The following is an 11,978-nucleotide window of genomic DNA, read 5'->3' as shown; positions in this document are numbered from 1 at the left end:
AATGGTTAACTTAGCCTGCAAGTTTAGGCAATCTCTGGCTTTTGAGACGATTTGGGCAAATCACTTGGGCAAATCCATTGTCTGAAAAATGTTTAACTTAACCTGCAGGTCTAGACAATCTCTAGCTTCTAAGCAATATGATCATTTGGAAGGTTTGCCCAAATTGTTTGATCAAGTCAGTTTTACTGCTTTTAAGCCATTTTTCATCAAATCTTCTTCTCTTTTTGCTTTTCTATGAAATATAGCTAAAAACACAAATTTAGTCAAAAAAATACTCAATTCAATGCTTAGAATAGTATGAAAAATATGTTGAAATTATGTTCGAACAATTATATATCTTTGTAATAGACTTTTGTTATATTTGTCATCTTTAGATTTTTGCGACACCTAAAGCAAAATGTAAAGATTAAAGCAAAGGTGAAAGGTTCAATATGTAATGCATACCTAGTTAAAGAAGCATCCAATTTCTGTACACACTATTTTGAACCTTATGTAAGAACACGAGATCGACATGTTCCCTATAATAGTGATGGTGGAGATGATGATGAAATGCAAGATAATTTATTATTTTTTAAGTATTATGGTCGATCATGTGGTAGAGCAAAAAAGAGAGTGTTGTCTGATGATGAATATAATGCTACACAAACATATATCATATTAAATTATTCTGAAATTGACACATTTGTTAAGTAAGTTTATACTCAAACTTTTGTATAAATAACTTTATCTAGTTGTGCATTTACTTTCCCTCTAACAATTATAATTTAATTATGTGTATAGTTTATTTGTAAAATATTAGTGATGTAGAAGTTAATGAAGCACTAGAAATAGGGTTTGCATATTAGTACAATCATATGTAAGTATATATAAACCGTTTCAATTTATAGTAAATCTATATAATATATAATAACAATGGTAAAATTTTATTGTTATGAGGCAACAAGTTCAAATATTGACAATAATTTCATTAAGGATTTAGCAGAAGGAACACTAAGAAGTGTGAAATCATATTCCATATACTTTGTAAATGGTTATAGATTTCACACAAGTAGTCATTGTGCTAATCAGTCTACGATAAATAGTGGAGTTTGCATTAAGGATTCAACTTATGGTAATAATTTCAATGGTTACTATGGTATTTTGATAGAGGTAGTTCAACCAGAATATCTTGTATTGCCAATAAAGAGAGTTGTTCTTTTCAGGTGTGAATGGTTGGATTTAACTCTGAATATTGGTGTTAAGATTCACAAACACTATAACTTAGTGGACATCAATCATAAATGAAGACTAAATACATGTGAACCATTCATACTTGCTTCCGATGTTGAGCAAGTGATTTACATCTTGTATCCTAGCTTGAAACCAGACAAGTTTGACTGGTTGTGGTGTGAAAAGTGAAGCCTATGTCTGTAATCATTATGTCTCATACAACCAAAATAACCCAAATGCCAAATCAAGCATTCTAAGAAGAAGAAGGAGAAGTTCTTCATGGCAATACAAATATACAATATGAACAAATTTGACCCTTAGATGATCCAAATGGTGAATCCTCAAAGCTTGCAGTTATTAGTAAAGAATAAAAAAATGATGTAGCATATCTAAATTCTTCAAGAGATAGCGCAACTGAAGATGAAGATGAATTTTTAGAGTATGACAATGATAGTGATAGTGAATAAGCACTTTGTAGTAGATAATAAATTATTTGCATACATTTTTCTTAATTGTGTCAAGTTTTACATGTTTATTATATATTTTGACATTATAAGAATTTGAAATTTAATTGTCAAATTGATGTATTATTTCATATTTGTTTTCCTTATTAACAATTCTCTTTTAACTCTATGATATTAATATTATTAATGGTTATTTTCATGCCATTTAACTTTATGAATAATGAGTCTATGACATGATATATGCGTAACAAATGTGAAAGCTAGGATGATATCGTTGTGATTGCAGGTTGTTTTGTTTAATTTCTCAAAACATCTCTATTTCAAAGGAGACTTTGCCGGATTTTTCATAACATTTGTAACAACTTAATTGTGAAATTAGTATTTTTAACATGTTGATTACATATATGGTTAGAAGTAGATATACTGTTTTCATAACTTAAATACGAGAACACCTTCTGCATCTGAAGGAGATGAGCATTTGATGCCACAGTCACATCCTTTGATGCATTCAAATGCTAAAGTGAACAAGCAAGAAATTACCCCTGCTAGCTCACATGGTTCACGTCCCATCTCTTCGATTGAGTCTTTAGAGCGAGATCGACTTGAACTTCTTGATGGAAATCGGTAAGTTAAATAATTTTATTTTATTAATTCATTAATGAGTACTAAATGCATATATAACATAGAGTAATAATATATATTTCTTGCACATGTTCAGGTTATCAGGTGGATCCAAATGCTCTCGGGTGATTTCAAATAGCTTTAAGGAATGCTTTGATATTGAGGGTGTCAACGGGAAAGGTGTCTTATAAGGAACAAAAGATTTTTATTGGGAAGAATTCAATGTAAGTATTTTTTACGATATTTTCATGTATTATAAATATGCTTTTAATTTAAATTGATAATAGTTTAATTAAATCATAATGTGTAGAAAAAGTATTTTTGGGATTCCACCACTGAGGCAGCAATAAAGGCTACATGGAAAAATGCAGCAGAGCGGTATAAAGACACCATGATGGATTTAAAAAATACGAGAAAGAGGCCCGCATATATGAGTGAGGAAGGATGGAAACGATAATAACAACAATGGAGTGATCCCAAGGCCATTCAACAGCAAAGCGAAACTCAAGGAATCGTTGTGGTGCATAAATGGTCTTGGACCATCTACACATATAGGTGGATCATTATTGAGAAGTACACCATAACTTTTATATTTGAATTTCTCATGTTTCTGCCTCTAATATAGTGTTATATTATAAATAAAATTACTAAGCTGATTATAACTTATACTGTACTAGTCCTATTGCGATTATAATAACTTAAAAAATATAAGTCTTTTTGGTATTTTTCTTTTTTCTCCCTTGTATTCTATGCATGTAAGATATGTAAGAAATTTTTATAAAAGTTTACAATTTTCTGAGTATGTTTGCTACTTTCCATTGGATTTTGATTTCTAATGCTATAATTATTGATAATCAAGTAGGAATTTTCGGTAGGTTGAATCTTTGTGTTTTTATAATTTTTGTTATTTGTTTATATTTTTTTTTCTTTTTGTATTTTGATCTTTTAGTTTATATTATTAACTTGTTTTTTAGCATTAAAATATGTGGTAGAAGGTGACTCAAGTTTTTCTTTGATGGCTAGGATTAGTCGAACCTCTTTTCCTTTCGCCAATGACCATATCAAACCGACCATATGAGGGTAGCCTGCAGATCTGCTTCAATAGAGTCCTAACAAGGTGAAGAAAACTATCAAGCTTTAAAAACTATTAAAAAAAAAACACCCTTCTAAAAGTAAGGACGTGAATTAGACTTCAATTTCAAGTAGCCTATTTTCAAGATTTGAGGGTTTCAGTTGAAGATAAATGAGATTGTAGCCAAGAAAGAGAAAAATCGATAAACCAAAGTCATAGGAGGGTGATAGCTAGAGCTCCATCACTCTATTGGTGTTAAGAGTCACTAGCCATAGCCTCCGAGTGACCTCAATATCTTTAGGAGCCACTACAGGTCCTAAAGACAATTCCTTTATAAACAAGCTATCAATCTATGACTATAAACTACAAAATCTACCAATTTATATTAGCTTGAGAGGTTAGAGGGAAATCCAAAAACAAGAGTTAGGGAAAAGCTAAGCAAGAAAAAGTCATAAGTTCAGTAAAAAAATCTCTCTCAAGGAAAAATTAGAGAGACATACTCCCTCTTTATTTACATTAATAATTTTTTTTACCAACATATTAATAGGTGAGGATTTGTTTGTAACTTAAAAAAAAATTATGGTTTACTCACAACGATAATTACAAAAAATTATCTTGTGATTTGATATCTTTTCAAGTAAGATTCTCTAATTTAAGTTATGATAAAAAGAGTTCTATGATTTCATTAACATAGTATTTTTTTCTCTAACGCCATTAAAAACAGCTGATGATGGAATCTTTTTTGAAATAGGGATTGGGGGAGTAGCATATGAAATCTCTCAAATTTAATTAAATGTATCTACCACCAAGTTAAGCATGTGAGTAGGGGTGAGCATTCGGTCGGTTCGGTTCAAAACCGAACCGAACATATTTTGGTCAGAAACTAAATCGAACCGAACCGATTCGGTTCGGTTCGGTTTGATCGGTTTTGATTTTTAATAAATTTTTTATTTTTTACACTTTATTTTTAATATTTTAAAATTTAATTAAAATATTTTAATTTTAATATAATTTAATTTCTCTATATTATTGAAAAAATATATTATTATTACTAATCGGTTCGGTTCGATTTTTTCAATCTTTTTATCAAAATCGAACCGAACCGAACCGAAATAACCAAAATTTCTAAAATTAAAAATCGAACCGAACCTAAATAAAAAAAAATCGAACTGAATTTTCAAATCGATTCGATTTAATCAATTTTTTCGGTTTGAACCGAATATTGAGTGGCTGATGTTTGCATTTAAAAGTTAATTAAAAATTATTTTTAATTAAGATAAATTATATTTTAATCTTTAAAATTTTATAAAATATATAATTTGGTTCATATATTTATTAAATTTAATTATAATATTTTATTTTATAATAAAAAAGTCCTTTTAATTATAATTAATCTCTATATTCTTACAAATTAGTCCTTAAACATCATAATTATTTACAAATAAATACTTATATTTTTTACAAATTAATTTTACACGTTTATTATATTTAATATTTTAATCTTTTTCCTTTCCAATAATTTTTTATTTAATTATAATAAAAATATTAAATTTTTTATTTAATTTTTATTTTATCATTTTCAACATATAAAATAAAAATTAAATAAATAATCTTCGCACAATATACATTTAAATTTAAGGCTAAAAAGTTATTTCTCATTTAACTTTTTCCTTTCCAATAATTTTTTATTTAATTAGAATAAAAATATTAAATTTTTTATTTAATTTTTATTTTATCATTTTCAACATATAAAATATTAAAATATAATAAACAAAAAAAATTAATTTATAAATATAAAAATTTATTAATAATTACAATATTTAAAAACAAATCCATAAAAATATTCAAATTAGTTTTAATAAAATATAAAATTTAAATTAAAAAATTATTTTATTTATTAAATAAAAATTAATAAATTAAATTTTAAAATATATAAATTAAAATATAAAATTTATTAAATATTAAAAAATAATTTACTAATGATATTTTAACTATAACAAAGAAAAAATCTCAATTTGTTAATGGCCTAGAAATACAGCACCATTCTTACTAGTTTTTTTCGTAATTATCATATATATATATATTCCGATCAGCCAAACTTCAGATTCCCCTTTCGTCAGCCAAACTTCAGATTCCGATCGAGAGATTCAGAAAGAAAATGGCTTCCCAAACCCTAACGGACCAAACTCCTATCACAATGGATCCAATTTTCCACATCCTTAAAATCGTCCCTTTCTCCGTCCTCCGCCCTCCCCGCCTCCGTCTGAAGCTGCCCACCCTTACTCTCCCCTCACCGATGACCGTCTTTGCCCTAGTCCTTCTCACATACTTCATGGTCGTCTCCGGCATTGTCTACGACGTAATTGTGGAGCCGCCGGGCATAGGGTCTACTCAGGATCCGGGAACTGGCTCCATCCGCCCCGTTGTCTTCCTACCTGGTCGCGTCAACGGGCAGTACATTATTGAGGGTCTGTCCTCGGGGTTTATGTTTGTGCTTGGTGGAATTGGAATTGTGCTTATGGATCTTGCGCTAGACAAGAATCGTGCTAAGAGCGTAAAGGTTTCATATGCCTCTGCTGGTATTTCGTCGCTGATCATCGCCTATGTAATGAGTATGCTCTTTATTCGCATTAAGATTCCTGCATATCTTAGATGAATTGGATTAATGTGACTGGGTTTTGTATGACTTTTGGTTTGCATTTCTATTTATGTCGCTGGGATTATGGATCTCTGACATTTATCTTCATGATTCTTGTTCTTGATCTCTATATGGTGGTTTTATTGAATAGCTATTCGCGCTAAGTTAGGAAGTCATACATCTTATCATTGTCTAAATCTCTCCGATAGTTTTTGTCAAATCTCATCTCTTCTACTGCTGAGCTAATGGTAAGTTCAGTAATTTCAGTTACTAATCGTTAGCTTATTCATCTCTGCACTCATAGTGATTAAATTGTGAATCTTTTTCGTTTAATTTCCATTTGCTGGATACAAGTGATGTGGGACTTGTTCTAAACAAATCATTGTACAGCTATTTCAGAGCTTTGCAAGCTACAAAATGATTGCAATACTTCTTAATGGGCTGGTTTTGTTAGAAGTTTGTCCTATGATGTGAATAATGTCATGTATAGTAACTTCGCCTCTTTTTTTCTTTTTTTTTTTTTTTGCTTATTTTGATGTAGCTATAAAAGAATAATTAAGATTGTTACTAACTAGAAATTTGCTTAGGAAACAAAGCAACCGTTAAAGGCTTCAGATTTTGCACCTGACACCTCAATATTACCAAGGTTTCCTCAGCATCACATTGGGCTTGGCATTGTTTTACAATACCCAAAAGATAGCACAATTAGTGGAAAATCTTAGAAAAGAATTCTCTTTCATTAATTGAAAGAAATGTTGAATTTTCTAGTATTCTATCTGAGTCCAACAAGGACGTAGATTCCAGACAAAACTCAAGCATCAAATAGGTCTTAAAGTGCAATGGGAAAAGGGTAAATTACTAGATACAAGTGATGTAAACTAATGCAGACCTTTTATGGAAATTTTACGATAGCTTAAATTCATCTACAAAAATAGACTAATTTTGAACTGCCAACCTCTACTTAGAGCCTACTAGAGACTGTGGTTCCAACCTACGTAGGGAAAAGTATCATTTTAGATGATGTTAAAAGGAAATGGTTTCAAAAAGTTGTTTACTTGTTTTAGGAGTATTTATCATGTCAAATTTATCTTAAATTTTATATTTTAACCTCCTCTAACTAATATATTTAAAGTGGTGCTTTTCGCAATAGCACTTTAAACAATGATGTAAAGAGGATCCTTAAGCTTCTCATTGAAGCTTCCCATCATTGGCCTTTTGGCAAATCATTAAGACTTGGGCAGTAGAACTATCCTTGGAATCCAAATTATCTTCTCATTTTTATCTTTTGTTGGTTCATCCTGGCGTAACCTACGCCAATAATGTGAAAGCTTAGAACTACTTCTTACTGCAAATCTTTTGTCATAGGAAGTTTTAAAATTTCTAAAATCATTCGCATGCTGGAGATTGTCTCTTATGTGCAACATTATTCATATTTACGAGATTTGTAACTATTAACTGTATGATTTTGATGTGCATTTGTTAATGGGTATATTTTACTAATTAAAAAAGAAAAGTCCGTGTTTGGTGGGTTTGAGATGAATTATTGCAAAAATTGAGTTTGGAACTGTATTCTTTGGGGGGATTCTGTTTTTGCAAATTGGTTATCGCTTGTATGGAATACCTAGGCCAAATTTGAAAGCATGGATATGATAATTCTTAATGCTCTTGCCTTTGATGGAGACCTTTTGAGAAGGATATGATCAAAGCTTTTTATGTTGACTAGGATTCATTTTCTAGACAATCATATAATAAAAGTGACGCAAGACTTTACTATGTTGGTAATTATGTTTATTTGAAGGCTAAAAAAGTGTATAAAATTGTCGTTATTTGCAGTATTATTGGGATATAACAAGAAAAAAAAAAAAAAAAAAAGAAGGAAAGGATCAGGTGCTGTTTTGCGTTGTGGATTTTGGATGCTATGGTACTATAGAATAGCTTCTGAAGAAATTTGAAGTTGGTTAACGAGACATTAATTAGTGGTTGTTGCCTTGGCACTTAATTGATGCATTGATGGAAATTTGCTTTCAAAGTCAACAAAAATAATGTAACTCTTTAATTTTACACCTAAAATACCTTATGTGCAGTTCAATATGCATCACATTAACTTAAAGAACTAATGGCATCCTAATCTTTATAGGATTCTATCATTTAGAAGATTCATAACATTGATAAATTTCCAAACAATAAGAACACCCTACATATTGTTTCTAAATGATGGCCGCCCTCTCCCCTTCCAACCATTTCTTTTGGTTCGTTGTTTTGGTACGGTGGAAATTGTCAAGGGGAAGGGGGGCAGCTTGAGTTTTGAACTCATGGCTTCTTGTACTGCCAGCACAAATAAATCCTAAACTATGACACTTAGTAATCATTTGAAAATAACTCCTAATGGTGGTTGATAAGATGTGAGTTATTTATTATCTAGTCTCTAATCCATCTTTTTGTGCAGTTCTGAATGGTGTGTTTTTCTAAAGATGGAAGTTTTTGTTTCCTAACTCCTAAGAATCTATGATGCTATTGTACTACCATGTGCATGTTTTGTTTCCGTGAGATTCTACAATATCTGACTTATGAGATCTTTGCTGTGTTATGTGGCATTTGAGGGTGCTTTATGGTTGTTGAAGGCTGCCTTGATTCATTATCAGCTGATAGCTTGTCTCTTGATTTTGCAATGCCTACCAAAACGTAGATCAAAATAGTGTCAGTGAGTAGTATTTTGTAAATTATTTATTTGGTAAAAGGCCTAGTTAGAAATTAAAGTTTGCCCAATAGTTATAGACCATTGTTTTTTTTTTTTTAAATTTATAAATAACCCCTTCGGATTTTTAGTCAAATAAAACGAAATACATCTTATTTAAAAGAAGCAAATCCTTGAAATAATAGATCAATTAAGTTATTACTGTCAATTTTATATTTATCTACTTTTCGTTAATTAAAATTTCAGAAATAAATCTAATTAAATTTGACTATTTAAGTCTAATTTAAAATTTTGGGTCTACTTTTATTGAGGGGCAAATAATTTTTAAAATAATATAATGTTATTTTTTAATAATAGAATATTATTTTTTATGATTTAAAATATTAAAAATTTAATATTTTAACTAATATAAAAATTTTAATTATAAATATAATAAATAATTTTTTAAAATTATAAAAATAAAGTTTTATTATATAAAAAATATTTTTCTTAAGAAAAATAATATTTTATTATTAAAATAATATTATATTAGATGAGGATTTATTTATTTATTTTAAATTAAGTATTCAAAATTAAAAAAAGTTGAGGAAATAAATAAAATTAACATTATTAACATGAGAGGCGTATTATAAGGGTAAAAGTAGGGGTGAGTATTCGGTCGATTCGGTTTAAAATTGATTCGGTTTAAAATTGAGTCGGTTTGGTTTAAAATTGATTCGGTTTAAAATTGAGTCGGTTTGGTTTAAAATCGAATCGAATTGAATAAATTAAAAATCAAAATTTTAGTGTTTATAAAAATCGAATCGAATTAATTTTGATCAGAAATCGAATCGAATTGAACTGGTCTGATTCAGTTTGATTTAGTTGATCGGTTTTGATTTTTAATAATTTTTTTTATTTTTTACACTTTATTTTTAATATTTTAAAATTTAATTAAAATATTTTAATTTTAATATAATTTAATTTCTCTATATTATTAAAAAAACATATTATTATCACTAATCGGTTTGGTTTGTTTTTTGATTTTTTTCTGATCAAAATCGAACTGAACTGAAATAATTGAAATTTATGAAATTAAAAATTAAACCGAACCGAAATGTATAAAAAATCGAATTGAAATTTTTAAAATGGTTCGGTTCGATTGATTTTTTCGGTTTGAACCGTATTTTCTGGCTTTATACAACAGGCTGAGTTGAGGGCTTTTAAATATGAGGCATCATAACTAAAACCATATACACTTCTAACAAAAATGTACTGTATACTTGCACTCTATCTAAAAAGAGGATTAATTTTCTCCTATTGTCACTGAATTTTAGTTATTAATTTATTATAATTGAGATTTTGATAGATTTTTCAGTAAAATGCATATATAATTTAAAATAATAATAAAAAATTTATTTACGCAAAAGAAATATTTTTTTGGCCATTTAAATAAATTTATAAAGAACTCTTTTACTTTTTCACTAAAAATTATAAAAAGTCTACTGAAATAAGTCCTTAAAAAATCTAGATAATGAAGCATAAAAAATGTGAAGGATGAGTTTTTTCATTTTTTTAAACTATGTGATCTAAATCTTTTTATTTATTTTTAATGAAAAATATTAAAAAATTATTTATTTTTTATTAAAATTTAATTCATTAAAAATAAGTAAAATTATCTATTTTAAATTATTTTTAAAAATATTTCAACATTATATTCATTATAAAAATTACCTATTATAAAAAAATTATAATAACTATTGCCATTCAACTCTTTTTAATTTTATTAATATAATTTAAAAAAAAAACTTATAGGCTTATATTTTTTTAATCACATTAAATTAAAAAAAATATATATTAATGCAAGTTGTTTTTATATAATACGTGCTATTAGCTCTCATATATTATGATATTTTTGTAGTTTTTTATATTTATTTTAAATATTTAACTGAGTAGACGGTAAGTATTTTTTTAATAAAATTAATTAAATATTTTTTAATTAAAAATATATAAATGAATTTATAAAGAATATATTTTGATAATTATTATTTTTAATAAAATAATTATATAATTAAAAATAATAAATGTGTAGTATAAATATTTTGTGTGAAAATCAGAGTGAAAATTGACTCTATCGTACTTTTAGAATGAGATAAAAAAAATAATTTAAAAAAATATTACATTACTGCACTTTAAAAGTACGGTAACGTAATTTGTACAATTTAAAATGCGGAATTCAGTATTTTAAAATTTAATTAATTAATTATTATATTATATTTTATTAATTTATTTTATTTTATTATATTTTATTAATTTATTTTATTTTATTATATATTAAATTTATATAAATATAATTATAAAAATTATATTAATATTATTATAAATATTAGTTATTTTAAATTATTTATAATATAATATTTATTTTATTGATTATATATTAAATTTATATAATATAATTATGAAAATTATATTAATATTAATATTAATTATTTTAAATTATTTATAATATAATATTATATTTATTTTATTAATTATGTATTAAATTTATATAAATATAGTTATAAAATTATATTACTATTATTATAAATATTAATTATTTTAATTTATTTATATTTACATTTTTTTTGAAATGGGTTTATAATATAACATTATATTTTTTATATTTATTATTCTGTATTTTAAAATTTAATTATTATTTAATTAATTATATTATATTTTATTAATTTAATGATATATTAAATTTATATAAATATAATTATAAAAGATATATTAATATTAATATTAATTATTTTAAATTATTTATAAAATAAAATAATATTTATTTTATTAATTATATATTAAATTTATATAAATGTAGTTATAAAATTATATTAATATTATTATAAATATTAATTATTTTAATTTATTTATAATATAACATTATATCATTAATATTTATTATTTTATTTTATTATTTTTATTACAATTAATTTATAAATATTTAATTTTTAAAACAGTAACAGCTTTTAATTTTTTTTTTAAATTTTAAAATAGTAAAAAGTCTAAAATTTTTTTTAGGTGTTGTTAGTTATATAATTTTTTAAAAATTTTATAATAATAAAAATAATAAAATAAAATGATAAATATGAAAATATAATATTATATTATAAATAAAATAACATAATTAATATTTATAATAATATTAATATAATTTTTATAATTATATTTATATAAATTTAATATATAATAAAATAAAATAAAATAATAAAATATAATATAATAATTAATTAAATAAAAATTAAATTTTAAAATGCGGAATTC

General features: G+C 25.7%; 1 protein-coding gene across 1 annotated transcript; it reads left to right on the top strand.

The window, feature by feature from the left end:
- Window positions 1–5,432: 5,432 nt before the first annotated feature.
- LOC110630959 (putative oligosaccharyltransferase complex subunit CG9662) lies at window positions 5,433–6,134 on the top strand. Its single transcript, XM_021778622.2, has one exon. It carries the CDS (start codon window positions 5,525–5,527, stop codon window positions 6,020–6,022), a length of 498 nt encoding a protein of 165 aa, XP_021634314.1. The 5' UTR covers window positions 5,433–5,524; the 3' UTR covers window positions 6,023–6,134.
- The last annotated feature ends 5,844 nt before the right edge of the window (window positions 6,135–11,978 follow it).

The sequence above is a fragment of the Manihot esculenta genome, chromosome 14, assembly GCF_001659605.2.
Source record: "Manihot esculenta cultivar AM560-2 chromosome 14, M.esculenta_v8, whole genome shotgun sequence".
In the NCBI taxonomy this organism is placed as follows: Eukaryota; Viridiplantae; Streptophyta; class Magnoliopsida; order Malpighiales; family Euphorbiaceae; genus Manihot; species Manihot esculenta.
Note: the sequence above shows the minus strand (reverse complement) of the source record. Positions and strands in the feature narration are given on the sequence as shown.